The sequence below is a fragment of the Schistocerca gregaria genome, chromosome 11 (assembly GCF_023897955.1).
Source record: "Schistocerca gregaria isolate iqSchGreg1 chromosome 11, iqSchGreg1.2, whole genome shotgun sequence".
Lineage (NCBI taxonomy): Eukaryota > Metazoa > Arthropoda > Insecta > Orthoptera > Acrididae > Schistocerca > Schistocerca gregaria.
Window position 1 is genome coordinate 75519812 of NC_064930.1, and position 22940 is coordinate 75542751.

The 22940-nt window shown below is 40.7% G+C and overlaps 1 protein-coding gene across 1 annotated transcript in view; it reads left to right on the forward strand.

Moving 5' to 3' along the window:
• Positions 1-22940, forward strand: part of LOC126295344 (pleckstrin homology domain-containing family M member 2) — a 260206-nt gene that overhangs the window by 14749 nt on the left and 222517 nt on the right. The window contains exons 2-3 of the mRNA XM_049987814.1: positions 3270-3477; positions 17759-17949. Of these exons, the coding sequence (XP_049843771.1) occupies positions 3270-3477; positions 17759-17949 (399 nt within the window). The remainder of the gene's footprint in view (positions 1-3269; positions 3478-17758; positions 17950-22940) is intronic.

Genomic DNA, 22940 nt, shown 5'->3' on the forward strand with positions numbered 1-22940 from the left:
CCATAATTTCTCTGATCTTTGTGGTCCTTGTGTATAATGAGCATTGACAGAGAAGAATTGTTTGGAATCAGCTTCAAAACCTGGTTTTCTAAACTTTCTCAACAGCGTTCCTTGAAAAGAATGCCACTTACTCTTTGGGGATTCCCACGTGGGGTTCCCAAAGCATCTCAGTAATAACTAAGTGTGCTGATCCAGCCTACTGGTAATGAATCTAGCAGCCCGCCTCTGAATTGCCTCAATGTTTTCTCTTAATTTGATCTCGCTGGATCCTAAACACTCGAGCAATACTCAAGACTAGGTCACTCTACTGTTCTATACACGCTCTATTTTGCAGATGACCCACACTTAATACCTTTGTCTCTTGACGAACACTCGCTGTCGAGGACATTGTACTGGATTCTATTACTTAAAAAGTCTTTGAGCCACTCACATACTTAGGAATCTGTTCCATACACTTGTACATTTGTCAGCAGTGGGGTACTGCTTTATCGAAGTCTAGGAGTGTGGAATGTGGCATGTTGCCCTTCGTCCACAGTTCGCAGGATATTGTGCGAGAGAAGGGCGAGGTGAGTTTTGCACGAGTAGTGACTTCTAGAATCTGTGCTGATATCTGTGGACAAAAGCTGTTTCGTCTCAAGGAAATTTATTGTATTTGAACTGAGAATATTTGAAGAATTCTGCAGCATACTGATGTCAAGGATATTGGGCTGAGTTTTTCTAGGCCATTCTTGTATCTTTCTTATAGAGAGGAGTCACCTGCACTTTTTTCCCTGTTGCTTAGGACTTTGCTGGGTGGGAGACTTGCTATGAATGCAGGATGGCGCGGGGGGGGGGGGGGGGGGGGGGGGGGCAGTGCTGTAGAGTGGTTTTAAAAATTTCAAAGAAGGCCAGCTGATTGTATTATCACTACGCTGGAGAGAGAGAGAGAGTGTGTATTGTAAATATGCTAAGCAAATTGGGGTGACATTGATTCAAAAATGGGTTTCCCTTTGCAGTGAGATCTTTCCACAAAATTTCACTCGCCAGCTTTCTCCTCAGAATGAATACTATTGACAAGGGATTTCGTATTTCTGGATTTCCAGAAGGCTTTTGACCCTGTACCACACAAGCGGTTTGTAGTGAAATTGCGTGCTTATGGAGTATCGTCTCAGTTATGTGACTTGATTTGTGATTTCCTGTCAGAGGGGTCACAGTTTGTAGTAATTGACGGAAAGTCATCGAGTAAAACAGAAGTGATTTCTGGCATTCTCCAAGGTAGTGTTATTGGCCCTTTGCTGTTAGTTATCTATATAAACAATTTGGGAGACAACCTGAGCAGCCGTCTTAGGTTGTTTGCTGATGACACTGTTGTTTATCGACTAATAAAGTCATCAGAAGATCAAAACAAATTGCAAAACAATTTAGAAAAGATATCGGAATGGTGTGAAAATTGGCAGTTGACAATGAAAAGTGTGAGGTCATCCACATGAGTGCTAAAAGGAATCTATTAAATTTCAGTTACATGCTAAATCAGTCAAATCTAAAGCCGTAAATTCAACTAAATACCTACAAATTACACTTACAAACAACTTAAATTGGAAAAAAGCACACAGAAAATGTTGTGGGGAAGGCTAACCAGAGACTGTGTTTTATTGGCAGGACACTCAGAAAATGTAACAGATCTACTAAGGAGACTGCCTACACTATGCTTGTCCATCCTCTTTTAGAATACTGCTGTGCGGTGTGGGATCCTTGACTGACAGAGTACATCGAAAAAGTTCAAAGAAGGGTAGCACGTTTCGTATTATCACGAAAGGTGGGAGAGAACGTCACTGAAATGATACAGGTTTTAGGGTGGACATCATTAAAAACAAAGATGTTTTTCGTTGCAACGGAGTCTTCTCACGAAATTCCACTCACCGACTTTCTCATCCGAATGTGAAAATATTTTTTTGACACCGACCTACATAGGGGGAAATGATCACCATGATAAAATAAGAGAAATCAGAGCTCATACAGAAAGATATAGGTTTTAGTTCTTTCCATGAGCTATATGAGATTGGAATAATAGGGAATTAGGAAGGTGGTTCGATGAACCCTCTGCCAGGCACTTAAATGTGATTTGCAGAGTATCCATGTAGATAAATGAGGAAGTGTTTTGTTGACTTTAACCTACTTAGACAGAGATGACCATTGTGAGAAAATAATGGAAATCAAAACTGACATGAAAAAGTTTAGGTGTTCATCTTTTCTCAAGTGCTAGTCCAGAGTGGAATGGTTAAGAAATAGTGTGAAGAAGGTTCTGCGAACAGTGTGCCAGACATTTAAATATGAATTGTGGGTAGACGCAGATGTGTGCCATACACTATAATATGATCTGCAGGTAGGTAGAGATGTCTAACAGCCCAAAATCGAGACTTTATGCAATGCTACAGGTCTGTCTGCCACCACAAACTCCGGGTGCGCGGATTCTCTTTGACCACCCACTTGTCAGTCAGTCAGAACTGGCACAAACTGGTGGAATCAGACTATGTAACTGAAAGAAAGCACGACAATGCTCGACCCCACATTGGAAGATAGTTCAAAACATACCTGGAAACATTAAAATGGAAAGTCCTACCTCACCAGCCATATTCTCCAGACATTACTCCCTCTGACTATCACCTGTTTAGACCAATGGCGTGTGGCCTGGCTGACCGACACTTCCGGTCTCAAGAAGAAGTCACAAATTGGATCGATTCGTGGGTCGCTTCCAAAGATGAAAAATTTTTTTGTCCTGGGATTCGTTCACTGCCTGAAAGATGGGAGAAAGTAGTGACCAGCGATGGAAAATACTTTGAATGATACACGTGTAACCAATTTGTTTAATTAAAGCCTGAAATGTTGGGGAAAAAAACGGCGGAAGCAAAGTTGTACATCTTTTAGTACAGTGCTATTTGAAATCAGTGTTGCTGAGAGCAGTATTGTCATTTAAAGGCATAACTGGTGAAGTTTTAATTCTTACCCAGTGTGAGTTTACTTCATTTTCTTCATACTGTTATTTTTTCATGTAAAGTTTCATTGTGGCTTCTTACATCCTTTCAGAGACATTGCTGACAATTTGTTTGAAATTTGAGACTTCTCTTTAAAAGTGTCACATTTCATTTGGTAAATTCTTTTCTTGTGTCTTCTCTGTATGTTTAAGATCATTGTCGTTTGCCGAAGTGTATTTGTTAAGTAATTGCTCGTGTCTCGGTAATCCCGAGAACAGACGAGGAGAATAGTAATTGCCATCATCGCGTGTGTCGCAGCTCCACCAGCAGGAGGTGCAGCAGCTGAAGCGGGACGCGGCGAGCCGCGCGCCGTGCCCTGCCAGTGCTGCGCTGGTGAGCCACCTGGACGCCGGTCTGCGGCACGGCCTGCGCGAGCAACGCCCCGGGTACTGGCCGCTCGTCGCGGACGTCTCGCACTCAGAAACCCGGCGCACTCTGGCTGGCATCTCATCGCCTTCAGCTAGGGGTGCGTGTCTTTTATCACTTCTCTGTGAGGCAAGATTCTTATCGGACTACAGCTGTCTTTTGATATTTACTGACAAGTTGAGATGACACTATAAATAACTACACTGCCGGGGGGGGGAAATTAGTACACTGTAACATTACAGGAGTATGTGCAATATAGTCAGATCTACTTTGTGTCACGTGAGCGTAGAGGAGTCGAAATGAGTAGTGACCCATGACGTCATATCAACTTGAGATATTTTTATACATGTAATTCATTTCTAAATTTTATTGATTAGTTACAGAGTATAACATTTAATAGATAATGAGTTTTAATAAGATAGTTATAAATATGTTTTGACTTAGCAAATCACCTTGTTGCATTATGCATGATATGTTTTCTCTTAGTAAAAACAAAAACTTCCGTGTTTGCTCAAGTGCGGGATCAAGTAGTCGTCGAATGTGGATCTGCTGTAACTTTCATGAATGGGCATAGAATTGTTAATTTACAACTGGCGCCAAGGCTTTGGTCAAAGTGTATATATACAAATTTTAACAATTACATTATTTTACGTTATTGTGTTATTTCATGTTTGATGTTACAATTGCAATAAGTTAACCCAGCAGAAACTGACATTACAGGGTTTTAGAAGAACTTAAAACAAGTACATTGATAATGCATATTTCCAAAATTAACAATCTTTTACAAGTGCAATTTTGAAACATATGTACAGTTAACACTTAAGTTCTTGTTATTCGGTCCAGAACATATCTTTACATAATGTTATCAGTTATGCGATTTTATGAAAGAGTTTTGGGCTGGTAATATTTCTAAATTATCAAAATTGCAATTCAAATGTTCAAAATGACTGTTTACAACATTTGAAGGCTAAAATGCGGAATAATTACATACATCGCAAAATCTTTAAACTGTATTACAAAAAATTTATGAATAATTCTAACATTATTTATGATACAACTCTAGTTTTCATAATGTGTGGATATTGCACTGAATTTCTGTATAGAATGTTCTAGAAACATTAATTACGAGTTTAATTACAGATTTTTAGTTGGTGATTTCCATAAGAATATGTTGTTCTGACTTGCAAAGATACATAAATGTTAAGCTTTTCCAAAATTAATGGTTTACACAATTAATTTGCCTGTTGGTAAACAGTGAATTTTACTAATTGAATTATAATTACAAAACTGAATGACAAACTTTACTAACAAATGGTCAAATGGCTCTGAGCACTACAGAACTTAACATCTGAGATCATCAGTCCCCTAGAACTTAGAACTACTTAAACCTAACTCACGTAAGGACATCACTCACATCCATGCCTGAGGTAGGATTCGAACCTGCGAGCGTAGTGGTCACGCTTTTCCAGACTGAAGCACCTAGAACTGTTGGCCACAACAGCTGGCATTGCTTACATTTATACACTATTAACACTGATTCCAGAACTTCTTCTTTCTCTTCAAAACATCCCGAAATTTGTATTAAAGTGATAATAACTTATCCCAACTGTACATTACTTTACCTTTACATTACCACCTCTGACACAGTTTAAAATTTTCATTACAACTGTTTAACAATGTTGCTCTAAGTGTCATACACCACCCACATTTGTTTTAGCATGTATCACATACTACAGAACCTGCTGTATCGGATACTCCACATGATCCAATACAGCATGTATCATTACAATGTATAGGCAGCATTTGACAGTCTTGAGTGGATTAAAATCTTTGAAATTCTGGGTTTCGCAGGGATAAACTACAGGGAAGAATAGTTATCTATAATTTGCATAAAATCCAAGAATCCAGTTATTAGAGTCAAAGGACGTGAAAGGGAAGTAGTGGTCAAGTAGGGAGTGAGACAGTGTTGTAACTTATACCCAGTGTTGTTCCCTCTGTACATGGAGCAAGGAAACCAAGTAGAAACTTGAAGGAATTTTAAAATCATGGAGAATTTTTAAAAACTTGGAGCTGTGCTGAAGAGATTGTAATTTGGTCAGACTGCAAAGGACTTGGAGCAGCAGTTGCACTGTATGAATAGTATCTTGAGAACAAGTTATGTCTGGTGTTTATTCTTTCAGACACGTCCGGAAGAACAGACATCACACATATAAGTACATTGACTGGGGGGGGGGGGATGCTGCACTGAGGAGTTCTGCAACATAAACAAAATGAAATTTCATGCCAGTTGTATAGTAGTGGCACTATGAGGGTGCAAATCAGTTTTTCTTTAAATATAGATGGTAATGGTTGTGAGTCTTAGTTACTTTTGTGGTTGGATGTGGTGTGTTGATGTTAATCGAGAATGCCCTCAAGGCAACAAAGACACCATCATCAACACCGGACTGGGTTTGAATAAAGTCGTCTCATAGGCCTATGAGAAGCAGGATGTTCCTCCTGTGATACTGCACAAAGTCTTGATAAGAATGTAGCCCCGGAAAGACTTGGTAGGAATGTAGCCACTGGACACGATTGTCGGCAGCAGTGGTCACGAGAATGTTTGGTGGCAAGAAGACCAGGCTACTGAGAGGGGAGACGGTTGTGTTCGGCATATCGCTCTTGTCACATTGCAGTGCATCTGCAGCGGCAATTGGAGCAGCAGACAACACCAGTGTCACAATGAACTGTTACATATTGGTTACTTCGAGGACAGCTCCGAGTGTACGTGTCACTGGCATGAAACCACTGTGATTTCCAAGTTCAGTGGTGTCAAGCTTTCTGATGAAAGCAGGTTCTGCATCGGTGTCAGTCATGGCCGTGCGTTGGTTAGGAAGACCCCAGTTAAGGACCCGCAACCGACATATCTGCATGCTAGACACACTGGACCGATGCCTGGAATTATGGTTTGCACTGCAAATTTGTGCGTGAATCTGATGATTCAAACTGTCGTGCTGCCGGAACAGCATTCCAGGGGGTATTTTCCAACAGGATAACACTTGTCCATGTCCGGCTATTGTAACCGCAAATTTGTGCACGAATCTGATGATTCAAACTGTCGTGCTGCCAGAACAGCATTCCAGGGGGTATTTTCCAACAGGATAACACTTGTCCATGTCCGGCTATTGTAACCCAACATGCTATACAAGGTGTCGACATGTTCTCTTGGCCTACTCGATAACCAGATCTATCCCCAGTTGAGCACATACGGAACATCATCACACTCGCATCATTCACAACCGGCATTAACCATCCCTGTATTGACTGACAGAGTGCAGGCATAGAACTCCATCCCACAAACTGTACAACACAATGCATGCTTGCTTTCGACATTCTGGCAGTTAGACTGGTTATTAATGTACCAGCATTTCACAATTGCAATGGCTCTTGTCGCACTTAAATTAAGCTGTGATCTTGTAATGTTAATCACTTAAGCATGTTACCTTCAGAAGTGTGCCTCCAACAAATTTCATTACCCTATAAGGTGTACACCTATGCTTCAGCCGTTTGCTGGTAGGTGGCGTCAATGGTAAGGAGCGGTCGAAAGAAACAGATTGCAGGCCTCAGGTAGTTAGCTTGGACATTGGTCAATGTAACCTTATTCAAGCGTTAGTCGATTTGTGTCTGCATCATAAAGTTGTTCTTGATTGAAAATGTTAGTTTCCCAGCCTAATTCTCATCATTTGTTGGAGGTGTTACTGCTTTGTTTCAATATGAAGAAAACAGCAACTGAGTCTCACCGAATACTCTCAAGTACGTACGGTAAAGACGCTATTAGTGAAAGAACATGTCATGTGTGGTTTCAACACTTCGAGTGGTGATTTTAACGTTGTAGACTGGCATAGTGGTGGAAGAGAGAGTGAAGATGCAGAATTGGAGACATTGCCGAGTGAAGACTCACATCAAATTCGAGAAGAATTGGCACGATTTGTGGGAGTGATGCAGCAAGCCATTTCAAAACGTCTCAATGCTATGGGCATGATTCAGAAAGAAGGAACTTGGGCCTTGTGTGAGCTGAAACCTAGAGACGTCGAATGGCGTTTGTGTGTTTGTGAACAGTTGCTTCAGAGGCAAAAACGGAGTGGATTTCTGCATCGCATTGTGACTGGGGACGAAAAACAGGTTCATTATGTAACCCTAAAGGGGAAAAATTGTGGGGATATCCCGGACATGCTTCCACGTCGACGGCCAAACTGAATATTCACAGCTCCAAGATCATGCTCTGCGTATGGTGCGACCAGCTCGGTGCCGTGTATTATGAGATGTTAAAACCGAATGAAACAATCACAAGCACTCATTATCGAATGCAATTAATGCGTTTGAGCAGAGAATTGAAAGACAAATGGGCACAATACAGCGAGAGGCACGATAAAGTGATTTTGCAGCGCGACAATGGTTGACCCCACGTTCCAAAAGAGGCCAAAACATACTCGGAAACGTTAAAATGGGAAGTCATACCCCACCCGCTGTATTCTTCAGACATTGCTCCCTCTATCACCTGTTTAGATCAGTGGCGCGTGGCCTGGCTGACCAACACTTACGATCTTGTGAAGAAGTCGCAAATTGGATCGATTCGTGGATCGTTCAAAAGGTGTACAATTTTTTGATGCGGGATTCATACACTTCCCGAAAGGTGGGAGAAAGTAGTGGCCAGCGATGAAAAATTCTTTGAATGATACATGTGGAACCATTTTGTTTCATTAAAACCTCAAATGTTGGGGAAAAAATGGCGGAATCAAAGTTGTACACCTTGTAGAATAATTTTTTTTTTGGCAGTATCTATGCGCCTTGATGGTAATTAAAGGTCATTCAGTGCAGATGCATTCTTCTTCTGAACTCTTTCAGGAATCAATCTGAGGCTGCTAGCAATGGACAGTGGGTGCCGAATGTGTAGTGTGCGACAAGTTGCGAGTTTGGGTTGAATGGGAAATTTGCTCAGATATCTGAAGCAGTTAAAGCAACTGCTCCCGTAAAGTGAAAAATCTGTGTATGAGTCCTCTTCTGGCACAAATTTTCACTTGTTGCCATTGAATTTATTTTGATGCCCGATTGGGGCTAATATTGGAATTTTGACATAGAACAGACATTATAGAATGTTATCAAATTGTATATTAGGCTATGTTGAGGGAACTGATACACTGAAAGTAGTAGATGAGATTTCCTATTTGGGGAAAAAACAGTGATAAAGTGATGATGGCCAGAGTAGAGCGGATATAAAATGCAGACTTGCAAGAAATGTATTTGTTGAAAAGAAAAATAACATAAATTTTAGTGTTAGGAAGTCTCTTCTGAAGGTAGTTGCCCGGAGTAGTCATGGCTCTTGTTTACAGGCTGGGGAAGGGTGCAATATTTTATCAATTGTAACTAACAGAGACATTGGACTACACTATATATCAGTGTCTCACGATAGTGGAGGTTGCAGTTGGGGCCAGGAGGGCGGTGGGGTGGGGGGCAATATCAGATTCTAACCAGAATTTCAAATATTGTATATTCTTTCCTTTTCATAATCAACCACTAAATATGCCAGAAGTTAATTCGAAGATAAAATCTTTACGTAGTGTGTTTATCTGCCGATTTTGCATTTCCTGATGCTTTATTACAACAAATCATAATAAAAGATATGATTTGGTGAGATACTTAATACTGTGTATGTTATCTTTGTTGCATGCTTAAGGGTTTTTGTATTTTCAATTCTAAACTTTATAGTTGTTTAATGTTTTGTGTGTGTTCACTCCAGGGCATTTGATTTGACCTGCTGAAATGATGGTTTCTGTGGCATTGTGGATCTAGTGCTGTGATTGTAATTTTTGGATGAGTAAATTACGGAAGATTTTGTAATCGACTCAAGCGGTGGCATAGAAAACAATCTTGGTTTGCACTTGTTCTCTGGCTTGTTCGTACAATGGAAGCACCACTCTCCTGAGAACAAGAGCTCTTACACGTACATAACATCTAATATTACAGTAAATACTTCTATGAAGTTAATAAGAAACTTCCAGAATCTTTTAGAAAATGGAAAAAGAAGGGAAAAAAATTTGAAATAGGAGGAAACAAACTCGTGAACTTTGATTTCATAACTCTGCAGTGCGTGACTATATCCATTACACAATTGTGACCTTAAGATGTTTTTGTCTTGTAATATGTGACGTGTTGTTAATGGACATTTAGTTATAACAACTCATACTGAGAACACACATTTTTGATAGATCTTCAATGCGCCATTGCCTTGAAATTACATACTTTTATTTATGTATTTGAATTATTCTTTTGAAAGATATGGTAAATCAACTTTGTTTTGCTTCTTTGTGTGTAATTTTTGTTGCTCCCAGGCTTCTGTGATCCTTGGAGTCATTTCTTCTCTTTCTGGGTCCACTTTCTTCCATTTGAAAAATTCTTTCTTTCCCGAAATCCTGCCTTTTGTGTTGCTTCTCCAAAAGGTGTTCTGTTATCTATTATGCCCATTTTAAGGCCTATGTTTTTCATATCTTTGTCAATTTCGGTGAATCGTGTATGTTTTGATTTGTAACTGTCCAGTAAGCTGAAGATCTGATTGGTTAGTCTGTTATCCATTTGGTGGGTGGGTGTCCATAAAACTATAGTCTTATTTTCCTCAATACAATCAGTTAGCATTTCCATTTTCAAACAGAGCTCTCTGTATGATTTTAATTTGTATTCGATGTTACTATTACTTCTAAGTCCCAGTATTTTTCTTGGAATTATTCTTTCAACTTTTTCCTGTTTTTCAATATCCCCAAATCTTGTTAGTGTAAGTGTTTCTGCTGTGTACAGTGTTTCAGGCCTTACCACTGTTTAAAAGATACTAGTTTTTGTTATAGTTTTTGTTCCAGGACAAAGTCTTTTTGTTATGTTTTTTGTCATTTGGAATGCCCTCACCATTTTATGCACTCTTTATTTTCTTTCGTGTTCCTCCTTATCCATCCTCCTAGGTATTTTAAAAAAGTTGTCATATTAATTTTAAGATTTTTATGGGCACCATTGATATTTATCATGAAATGCATTCTTTTCAAATGTTATTTTGTCTTATTTTGGCTGCTTGTTTCTGTAGTTCTAAGATTTGTTTTTTGACACTATCCAGTGAGTCTATAATTAATCCTTTGTCATCTGCAAATGCAAGACAACTGATGGCACTTTTTATTTGGACTTCTTCCTAACTGAACAGACTTAATGTTGCTGGATTTTCTCAATTCTCTCACTGCCTTCTCCAATGCGCAGTTAAAAAGTAGTCGTGATACCCCAACTCCCTGTCTTACTTGTGATTTTGTTCCAAAAGGTGTTGACAGGACCCCATGAAGTTTGCTTCTGATGTTGCACTTGTTAAAGTTCCGTCAGTTATTTCTGTTATTTTATTGGCGAGTCAAAATTCACTTACAATGTCGATTAGCATATTTCAATCGATTGTGTTGTATGCCGTTTTAAAATCTGCAAAAATTATCACATATTTCAAGTTTCTGATTTTCCTCATTTCTGTTGTGTTCTTTAGGTTTACTGTTTGCACTGCACTACACCTTAACTTCCTAAATGCTGCGTGATACTGTCCTAGTTGTCGGTCGAGTATTATGTTGGCTCTCTTTAAAGCATCATGTATGAGATCTTATGTCACCGGCAAGAGAGTGATCCCTCAGGATCAGTTTTTTTTTTTATGCAGTGGATATATGTCCATTCTGATGGTAAGCTGTTGTCCAAATTTCATTAATGGTTTCTGTTAGACATAGAATAATGTTGTCACTAGAGTGTTTCCACTATTCATTAACCGTATTGTCACCTTCTGATGCTTTGTTATTTTTGTTTTAAGATTTCTCTGGTTTCGTCTATACTTTTATAAGATGCAAATTATGATCTCAAAACAGTGGAATACAAAAATTATTTGACCACCATTAGGACAATTGCCGTTACTTTCTTACAACAAATTGTACGGACAACAATGCATTTTTGAGAGCTGCTCAGTGTCCCAGTGATTTGAAACAGCATGTATTCATACGGCGTAAGTCCTACCGAATGTGGACTTCAGCAAAACCCTGTACAGCACCTGTTCTGCCTGTGCTGTAGATTTGGAGAGGGACAGCTAGGGTGAAGTGACTGAGCCTCCAGGAGGGTCATAAGAAGCTGTGCCCACAAATGTCTTACTGTGTAGAACTTGATTGGCATTTTGAGGTGCAGTTCACTGCTACCTGTTCAAAACAGTCGGACGATATTGACAGTTCCAAAATTGACTGCCATTATGTAATATTGTCCCCCCCCCCCTCCCCCTCCATGAACCATAGACCTTGCCGTTGGTGGGAAGGCTTGCGTGCCTCAGCGATACAGATAACTGTACCATAGGTGCAACCACAATGGAGGGGTATCTGTTGAGAGGCCAGGGCAAACGTTTGGTTCCTGAAGAGGGGCAGCAGCCTTTTCAGTAGTTGTAGGGGCAACAGTCTGGATGATTGACTGATCTGGCCTTGTAACATTAACCAAAACGGCCTTGCTGTGCTGGTACTGTGAACGGCTAAAAGCAAGGAGGGACTACAGCTGTAATTTTTCCCCAAGGGCATGCAGCTTTAAGAGACCTTTGGAGAAAAGAGAACCACTTGCATGAATATCAAGAGCTCCGATGGAAACCCAGTTCTAAGCAAAGAAGGGAAAGTAGAAAGGTGTAGGGGTATATAGAGGGTCTATACAAGGGCAATGTACTTGAGGACAATATTATGGAAATGGAAGAGGATGTAGATGAAGATGAAATGGGAGATACGATACTGCGTGAAGAGTTTGACAGAGCACTGAAAGACCTGAGTCGAAACAAGGCCCCCGAAGTAGACAACATTCCATAGGAACTACTGACGGCCTTGGGAGAGCCAGTCCTGACAAAACTCTACCATCTGGTGAGCAAGATGTATGAGACACGCGAAATACCCTCAGACTTCAAGAAGAATATAATAATTCCAATCCCAAAGAAAGCAGGTGAAAAATACCGAACTATCAGTTTAATAAGCCACAGCTGCAAAATACTAACGCGAGTTCTTTACAGACAAATGGAAAAACTAGTAGAAGCCGACCTCGGGGAAGATCAGTTTGGATTCCGTAGAAATGTTGGAACACGTGATGCAATACTGACCCTACGACTTACCTTAGAAGCTAGATTAAGGAAGGGCAAACCTACATTTCTGGCATTTGTAGAAGTCCAGAAACCTTTTGACAATGTTGACTAGAACACTCTCTTGCAAATTCTTAAGGTGGCAGGGGTAAAATACAGGAAGCGAAAGGCTATTTACAATTTGTACAGAAACCAGATGGCAGTTATATGAGTCGAGGGACATGAAAGGGAAGCAGTGGTTGGGAAGGGAGTGAGACAGGGTTGCAGCCTGTCCCTGATATTATTCAATGTGTATATTGAGTAAGCAGTAAAGAAAAGTTCAGAGCAGGTATTAAAATCCATGGAGAAGAATTAAATCTTGAGGTTTGCGAGTGACATTGTAATTCTGTCAGAAACACAAAGGACTTGGAAGAGCAGTTGAATGGACAGTGTCTTGAAGGGAGGATATAAGATAAACATCAGCAAAAGCAAAACCAGGATAATGGAATGTAGTAGAGTTAATTCGGGTGATGCTGAGGAAATTAGATTAGGAACTGGACTGTTTGGGGGAAGAGACCAAACAGCGAGGTCATCAGTCTCGTTGGATTAGGGAAGGATGGGGAAGGAAGTCGGCTGTGCCCTTTCAAAGGAATCATCCCGGCATTTGCCTGGAGCGATTTAGCGAAATCACGTAAAACCTAAATCAAGATGGCCGGACGCAGGATTGAACCGTCGTCCTCCCGAATGCGAGTCCAGTGTGCTAACCAATGCGCCACCTCACTCGGTTTAGATTAGGGAATGAGACACTTAAAGCAGTAAAGGAGTTGTGTTATTTGGGGAGCAAAATAACTGAATTATGGTCGAAGCAGAGAGGATATAAAATGTAGACTGGCAATGGCAAGGAAAGGGTTTCTGAAGAAGGAAAAATTTATTAACATCGAGTATAGATTTAAAAGTCAGGAAGTCGTTTCTGAAAGTATTTGTATGGAGTGTAGCCATGTATGGAAGTGAAACGTGGAAGACAAATAGTTTAGACAACAAGAGAATAGAAGCTTTCGAAATGTGGTGTTACAGAAGAATGCTGAAGATTGGATGGGTAAATCACATAACTAATGAGGAGGTATTGAATAGAATTGGGGAGAAGAGGAGTTTGTGGCACAACTTGACCAGAAGAAGGGATCGGTTGGTAGGACATGTTCTGAGACATCGAGGGATCACCAATTTAGTATTGGAGGGCAGCATGGAGGGTAAAAATCATAGAGGGAGACCAAGAGATGAATACACTAAGCAGATTCAGAAGGATGTAGGCGGCAGTAGTTACTGGTAGATGAAGAAGCTTGCAGTCTCTGGACTGAAGACCACAACATCAACAATAACATGTAAATTTGTGTTGAAAACATTCAAAATGTGTCTTGATAATTTAAATTGTTTGATCCATTATTAGAAATGTATTTCAGTCTATAAGCTGTGCGGTTCTGCCTGAGAGGCTTTAACTACAAGCTGTGCCTAGCCTGGACTGATGCTATGTACGGAAGTGAGACGTGTGTGATAAACAGTTCAGCTGTCTAGAGAATAGAAACTTTTGAAATGTGGTGCTACAGTAAATTTAGAGGATTAGTTGTGTAGATCAGATAACTAATGAAGATGGACTGAATGAGACTGAGGAGGAAAGACCAAAATAACTGCATCAGTAAAGGGAAGCCTGTTGCTTTAGTTGCTACGAGTTATCAAGCTATGTCTCGCATGTGCTAGAAAAAATGTGTGCTTTTTTATTGACAAACAGTCCATTTGAGCAATGCTGAAAACAGTATTTGTGGTCTGTTATTGCTGCTTCACTACCTACTAATACCAATACAGTTAATTTGTTGGCATGTGGGTATAATAAAAGAATGATAGGATTCTAACTGTAAATGTTGGCAGTTGCCGTAGATTGGTTGAATGCTCACGTATTTGTAGTTCTTCAGTTTTATCTCAAATGATTTCAGATTACAGATAAAGGAAGGAGGATTGCACTCAGAGAATCTGCATTTTTGTCACAGCAATGCAATGAAAGTAAATGAGTTTTAACTTAGTAGCTTGTAATGTTATTGATTTCTAGAATGTAATAAGCTGACAAACCCCACTTTGCGACAGGTAATAAGTCCAGTTACTCCCATTCAAGGAACAGACCTAAAATAGGAAAGTACTTCCCATGGAGATTAACCCATAAGCGCATATGCGTGTTTTTATGATATTTCTGTACGTGTGGGATATTTTTTACCCCAGTCAGAAAAGACAAATATTTCAGGAAATTTGAATGTACATTTCTACCACAGATGATCATCGTGTTTCAAACACACATTTAATGATTTTTTAAGATTTAAACTCTCACTTCTCATAATCAAAAAAATTAAAAGTCTCAAAGTGGAAATTAATGTTCATTGGATATTAGCATACAGCATGTAGTTCTAGTTTTCTCTCCCCCACTCTCCAACCCCAACAAAGTTTTACTTTTTCTAATGATTGGCTTCTTAAAGCTGCTGCTTTAATTGAACTCTATAAGGATAGTAAAACAGATCATACTGGAGAATTTCCCGTGTTGAAAAATATCCTATGGACAAGTCTTGGAAACTGTGAAGAACCTTCACTGGACTATCAGCCATGCTGTCGCCAGCCACAAAATGTTTTTGCACAGACTGGCCAGAATGCGGTTGTCCGCAACTCCTAACATTCACTGTTGACCCAGTTTCATTGAACATTGCAATAACTCTGTGATCTTTCAATTCATTTGCTGCTGCTTTGTGCCTTGGAATTGCACAAAAGTGTCTCACTATTGCTGCATAACTTTTCCATTCTGATAAAATATTTTTAATATGTGGCCAGCTGACAATTAAAAATATATTATGTGATCAAAAAGTGGCACTCTCTTTGAAGAACCCTGTAAGTGGTGAGTTGTTGCGTTTGCTCATTTGATTGTGTCATATAAAGGACAGAAAATGAAATAACAGCTTGTATAGGTTAATTACTGTCATTTGCAACTGTAGTAAATGTCTTAATAAGATCAGATGCCTTTTGATTTAATCTAAAGCATCTTCAGTGGTCACTAACAGTATGGTGTTTTCTCTTACAATTTAGTGTGCTATGACCATGAACAGTTCACTTGCTTTACCTAGTGATACAAACAATTTTTATTCTTTGCGTTACTTATGGTTTGTTGTTGTTTACATCCGGTTCTTCAACGTTTATGTGCTGCATTTTTGCATGCAACACTTCCACTGCACTGAATATATCCACGTGTCTTGTGTTCAGAAGTATCATTGTTCTTTTGCCATTTCTTGTGTTTTGTTTTGGCATTGCAGGATGCATTTGTCTCTTTTTTTGGTAGTGGTGGGAGCATCTGCTATCGGTCAGTCAGTGTAATTTTTGACTGGATGGGAGTGGGATAGAGGTTGAGGGGAAAGAGAGAGGGAGAGAGAGAGAGGGAGGGAGGGAGGGAGGGAGAGGGAGAGGGAGAGGAGGGAGCTGACATGTCCTAACTACTGTGTGTGAAAATTGTTTTACTTGTGTACAGTGATTGGTGATCTAGGGTGATGATATTGCCTAGTTTGTGGTATTATTTTGTGGTGCCTAAGGGGCTGTTCTTTCTCAGTAGTATGTTTTATCAGTTTAAACAGTGTCTGGCTGCTAATGTTTGTCTGTCCATTTATTGTGTGTTTCTTCTGCTTTTTGAATTTGAAAGATTTCTTGTAAGTTTCAGAGATTTTTCTTGTCACTGACTCTGAAGACTATTTTCGTGTCCTTTTCTATTGTGGTAAGTATAAGGCGTGTTTTTTAGTAAGTACTGTTTTGAAATTGAAAAGAGACGTGCTAAGATATCTCAATAATTTTATTTTTACATGAAGGCCTGTACCTTAATCTACTTTGCTACATAGTTTCTGTCAATATTGAGGCACTTGTCATAATGTTGTACCAGTTTTTGAATACCCTCCTCATAGAAGTCTGCTGCCTGACTTGTTAACCACTGCATCACTACTGTTTTGACTTCATCGTCGTCTTGAAGACTGACCGCCCAGGTGTTTCTTCAAGTGCAGTAAGAGATGGTGGTCACTGGGTGTAAGATTGGGGCTGTACGGAGGATGATATCGAGTCTCCCACCAAAAAGATGTGATGAGAGCTTTGGTCTGATTCGCCACATGCGAATGGGCTTTGTGTTGCAGCAAAACAATGCCTTTGCTCAACTTCCACGGACTGTTGCTTCGATTCTGGTATGAAGTAGGCCACGCACGTTTCATCGCCCGTAACAATTTGCTTAAGAAATCATCACCGTTGTTATGGTACCGCTCGAGGAAAGTCAATGCACTGTCTAAACGTTTGGTTTTTGTGCACATTTGTCAACATTTTTGGTACCGGATGTGTGCACAATTTTCGGTAATTCAAGTGCTCGGTCACAATGCGATACAAAACACTATGAGAAACATTAGGAATGTCATCCTGCAAGGAGGAAATCGTAAAGCGTCTGTTTTCTCTCGCCTTATTGTCCACCTCCTGCACCAAACTTTCATTAACGACCGAAGGACGCCAACTCTGTTGTTCATCGTGCACATTTGTGTGGCCATCTTTAAATGCACTCGCCCACTTGCTTACCATTCCATCACTCATAATGTTTTCTCGGTAAACTGCACAGATCTCAGGATGAATATCCATCATTTTTAGGCTTTTAGCACTAAAAAATCTTATAACAGCCCGTACTTCACAGTCGGCAGGACGCTCGGTACACAACGTAAACAAGCAAGAATCGGACTGGAATGGTGTCAATGTGTAGATTAAGATACAGGCTTTCACGTAAAAATAAAATTATTGAAGTATCGTAGCACGTCTTTTTTTTAATTTCAAAACGGTACTTACTTAAAAAAACAGACCTCGTATATCAGAAAGCCAGTTTGAAACTAGAGACCAAAATTTGTCACACACCCTACAGTAAATTACTACTACTCCTCATTTGTTAAATGAGTAAAGAAGGCAAAATGACCACAAATACACTGCCAAGAGTTGCACAACACGTAGAATGGCAAACTTCCAACTGTCGGCTCTCTCAAATGTGTTAGCGACAGTAGAACGACAATATAAAGTCACCTGTTTGATAGTGGAGAAGGAATAGTAGTAACAGGTGAGAGTTTCGGCTAGGACACTCGAGTGTAAGGTTCTCGAGATGGCAAAACTTTGTGTCGAGGGTACAGTAAGACAGTGGAATTTCACCACACGTGCTGAGGAATGTCTGCGTGTGCATTCACAGGGAAGGCTTGGGTGCAGCTGGCCGTGTCGGAGGGATCGCTGCGCAGCCACCTACAGTGCGCGCTGTCGGACCGCGAGGCGCTGGCGCGCCACTACGGGGACCGTGCACTGCTGCGCGATCACGCGCGCTCGCAGCTGCTGCTGCATCTGGTCGGGGTTGCGGACGCCGTCGCCGGGGGACTGCTGCGACAGGTGCGTCTCTACCCCCACAGGGGCCTCTGAATGTTATCCAGTGGCCTTTGACTTTCTCTGTACTTTTACTGCACGTCAGCAAAGTGGTGTAGGGCAGGTGGAATCCGTTAGCACGGAATAGCAAATAACAGTGGACTGACATCTGAAATGAAGTAGATGATTTGAAGAAATTCTGCAAACTCGGAAGTAAAGCAACTCGTGAAGGATGAAGTGTGGAGATGTAAGAGTACCTCAGAGAGGACATTGCTGGCCAAAAGAAGTCTGCTTGTACCAAATATATCCCTTAACCTGAGGGACAAATTTCTCAGAGTGTATGTTTTAACCCCCCCCCCCCCCCTCCCCACCACCGCCCCCACCCCCACCCCCCCTCCACTCCCCCTTGAACCATGGACCTTGCTGTTGGTGGGGAGGCTTGCGTGCCTCAGCGATACAGATAGCCGTACTGTAGGTACAACCACAACAGAGGGGTATCTGTTGAGAGGCCAGACAAACGTGTGGTTCCTGAAGAGGGGCAGCAGCCTCTTCAGTAGTTGCAAGGGCAACAGTCTGGATGATTGACTGATCTGGCCTTGTAACAAAAACCAAAACGGCCTTGCTGTGCGGGTACTGCGAACGGCTGAAAGCAAGGGGAAACTACGGCCATAATTTTTCCCGAGGGCATGCTGCTCTACTGTATGGTTAAATGATGATGGCGTCCTCTTGGGTAAAATATTCCGGAGGTAAAATAGTCCCCCATTCGGATATCTGGGCAGGGACTACTCAAGAGGATGTTGTTATCAGGAGAAAGAAAACTGGTGTTCTACGGATCGGAGCGTGGAATGTTAGATCCCTTAATTGGGCAGGTAGGTTAGAAAATTTAAAAAGGGAAATGGATAGGTTAAAGTTAGATATAGTGGGAATTAGTGAAGTGGCAGGAGGAACAAGACTTTTGGTCAAGTGACTACAGGGTTATAAATACAAATCAAATAGGGGTAATGCAGGAGTAGGTTTAATAATGAATAGGAAAATAGGAATGCAGGTAAGCTACTACGAACAGCATAGTGAATGCATTATTGTGGCCAAGATAGATACGAAGCCCACACCTACTACAGTAGTACAAGTTTATATGCCAACTAGCTCTGCAGATGATGAAGAAATTGAAGAAATGTATGATGAAAGAAGAGAAATTATTCAGATAGTGAAGGGAGATGAAAATTTAATAGTCAGGGGTGACTGGAATTCAAGTGTAGGAAAAGTGAGAGAAGGAAACGTAGTAGGTGAATATGGATCAGGGCTAAGAAATGAAAGAGGAAGCCGCCTGGCAGAATTTTGCACAGAGCACAACTTAATCATAGCTAACACTTGGTTTAAGAATCATGAAAGGAGGTTGTATACATGGAAGAACCCTGGAGATACTAAAAAGTATCAGATAGATTATATAATGGTAAGACAGAGATTTAGGAACCAGGTTTTAAATTGTAAGACATTTCCAGTGGCAGATGTGGACTCTGACCACAATCTATTGGTTATGAACTGTAGATTAAAACTGAAGAAGCTGCAAAAAGGTGGGAATTTAAGGAGATGGGACATGGATAAACTGAAAGAACCAGAGGTTGTACAGAGTTTCAGGGAGAGCATAAGGGAACAATTGACAGAAATGAGGGACAGAAATACAGTAGAAAAAGAATGGGTAGCTTTGAGGGATGATGTAGTGAAGGCAGCAGATGATCAAGTAGGTAAAAAGGCGAGGGCTAGTAGAAATCCTTGGGTAACAGAAGAAATATTGAATTCAATTGATGAAAGGAGAAAATATAAAAATGCAGTAAATGAAGCAGGCAAAAAGGAATACAAACGTCTCAAACATGACATTGACAGGAAGTGCAAAATGGCTAAGCAGGAATGGCTAGAGGACAAAAGAGAAGCAGTGGTTGGGAAGGGAGTGAGACAGGGTTGTAGCCTCTCCCCAATGTTATTCAATCTGTATATTGGGCAAGCAGTAAAGGAAACAAAAGAAAAATTTCGGAGTAGGTATTAAAATCCATGGAGAAGAAATAAAAACTTTGAGGTTAGCCAATGACATTGTAATTCTGTTAGAGACAGCAAGGGACTTGGAATAGCAGTTGAATGGAATGGACAGTAACTTGAGAGGAGTATATAAGATGAAGATCAACAAAAGCGAAACGAGGGTAATGGAATGTAGTCGAATTAAGTTGGGTGATGCTGAGGGAATTAGATTAGGAAATGAGACACTTAAAGAAGTAAAGAAGTTTTGCTAAATGGGGAGCAAAATCACTGATGATGGTCGAAGTAGAGAGGATATAAAATGTAGACTGGCAATGGCAAGCAAAGCGCTTCTGAAGAAGAGAAATTTATTAAAATCTTGTATAGATTTACGTGTCAAGAAGTCATTTCTTAAAGTATTTGTATGGAGTGTAGCCATGTATGGAAGTGAAACATGGACGATAAATAGTTTTGACAAGAAGAGAATAGAAGCTTTCAAAATGTGGTGCTACAGAAGAATGCTGAAGATTAGATGGGTAGATCACATAACTAATGAGGGAGTATTGAATAGGATTGGGGAGAAGAGAAGTTTGTGGCACAACTTGACTAGAAGAAGGGATCGGTTGGTAGGACATGTTCTGAGGCATCAAGGGATCACAAATTTAGCGTTGGAGGGCAGCGTGGAGGGTAAAAATCGTAGAGGGAGACCAAGAGATGAATACACCAAGCAGATTCAGAATGATGTAGGTTGCAGTAGTTACTGGGAGATGAAGCAGCTTGCACAGGATAGAGCAGCATGGAGAGCTGCATCAAACCAGTCTCGGGACTGAAGACCACAACAACAACAACAACAACAACATGTTTTAAACAAAACATTGTATGCTAGTGAATAGTGAACTGTGGAAAAACTGGAAAAGGAGAGAACTGAAGTGTTTGACAGGTGGTGCTGTTTAAGTGTGTCTAGAATTAGACAAGTTAAAAGAAACTGCTGGAGTATGTGAAGAAAATATCTCCTTATTAATCAACAAAAATAATAAAATAGTTCTAGATACCATTGAGAAGGGAGAGATATAGGAAGACTACATTAACAACCTCTTTTCAGATGACAGACCAAATGTTGAAATTTACAATTTAACCGGACCTCCAGTTGTGAAAAAAGAAATTGAGGAAAACATCGGAAACTCAAAAACCAATATAGCCACAGGGCCTTATTAAACACCTTGATGAAGAAGGTATAAAGTCTTCCACAAACTGTTTAACAAAATTTACGACACTGGTCATTACCCTGCCGAATGGCTATTATCAACTTTCATTTCCTGACCAAAGAGGAGGAATGCAAGAAGATATGAAGATCACAGACTTGTTAGTCTTATGAGCCATCCTTTGAAAATACTTCTGAGAATCATCCACCAAAGGCTATACGAAAAATTCGAGAAATTCATTAGCGAGACACAGTTTGGATTTAGGAAAGGTTTAGGTACAAGAGAAGCAATAGTCGCTTAAAAGCTCTAGTACGAAACTATGATCAGGTTAAAAATGTAGGCCTCTGTTTTATTGACTACAAAAAACAATTCGATAGAGTACATCCTCATAAACTCATAGAAATTCTTAAAAGAATTGACTTAGGTGAGAAAGATATCTGCTGTAAAGAGAGTTTATATTGGAATCAGATACGAGGGCTATGCCGAAAGGTTTTAGCAGCCCGTAAATCGTAAGGCGGAGGACAATGGGGTTGTTTTCATTCGAAAGAGTGATGTTTTTCGACCTTGAGACGTGCGCGCGCAGCCCCTGGCTATCGGTAATCCCCCCACAGCGCGGTAAGAAAGCATGTACAGTGCTGAGTCAGAGACGGTGCAGGATGGAGCTGTCGCGCCGCGACTTTCGTGCCATGATTTTTTAGGATTAGAAAACGGGGTTAAGTGCCGAAGAATGCCATTCTTCTTTGCTTCGTGTTTTTGGTGAAGCTTCCCCTTCTAGGGCCACAGTTGGAAACTGGTTTCGCGAGTTTCGAGGGATCGGCAGTCAATTGAAGATGAACCTCGTCCCGGTCGGCCAGCAACAGCTGTGACTCCTGGAAACATTGATTCTGTGAGGAAAATGATCAAAGAAGATCCACATCTTACATTTTGTGACATTGAAGGGACCCTAAATATTGGATCAAGAGCAGCACAGACCATTGTTCGTAGTCACTTAGGCCTTACTAAGAGATGGGGCTGTTGGGTGCCACATTCCCTGACAGAAAGCCAAAAGGAGGCGAGAGTGGACTGGTGTCGTTTCATAATCGAAAATTCAATGGAGGGAAGTCCCAAGACACCTACAATATCATGACAGGTGATGAAACGTGGGTATACCATTATAACCCTGAAACGAAGAGACAGTCTTCTATGCGGTGCTTTCCAGGGAAGGAACCACCCACAAAAGTTCAACGAAGTCTGAGCTCTGGAAAAAAGATGGTGGCGACTTTTTTCACAAAGATGTGGCATCTCACCTCTGTGTTCTTGGACACACGTCGTACAGTCAATGCTGAATGGTACGTGAACGATTGTCTTCCAAAAGTCATCGCCACATGGAAGTCACAGCATCCAAAGTCCGAGAGTGGGCACCTTCTGCTGCATTACGACAGTGCATCTGCGCACAGGGCTGCCAGAACGATGGACTTTCTGGTGAAGGAAAAAGTGCAAGTGTTACCCCATCCCCCCCCCCCCCCCCCCCCCCCCTATTCACCTGACCTGGCCCCTGTGACTTCTTTCTGTTCCCTAAGACTAAGGAAAAAATTCGAGGGCAGCAGTTTTCATCAGATGAAGAGGCCATCCCAAAAGAAGCTTGGACTGACACATTTTCTAAGTGGTTGCAGAGAATGGAAAAATGTATACGCACTAATGGAGAGTATTTTGAAAAGTTGTAAACGTATTTTTGCAAAATAATTTTTTTTCACACATTCTGCTAAAAACTTTCGCCATAACCCTCGTAGTGCAGGCTAAATTTGATAATGAGGTCACAGATTTGGTCAA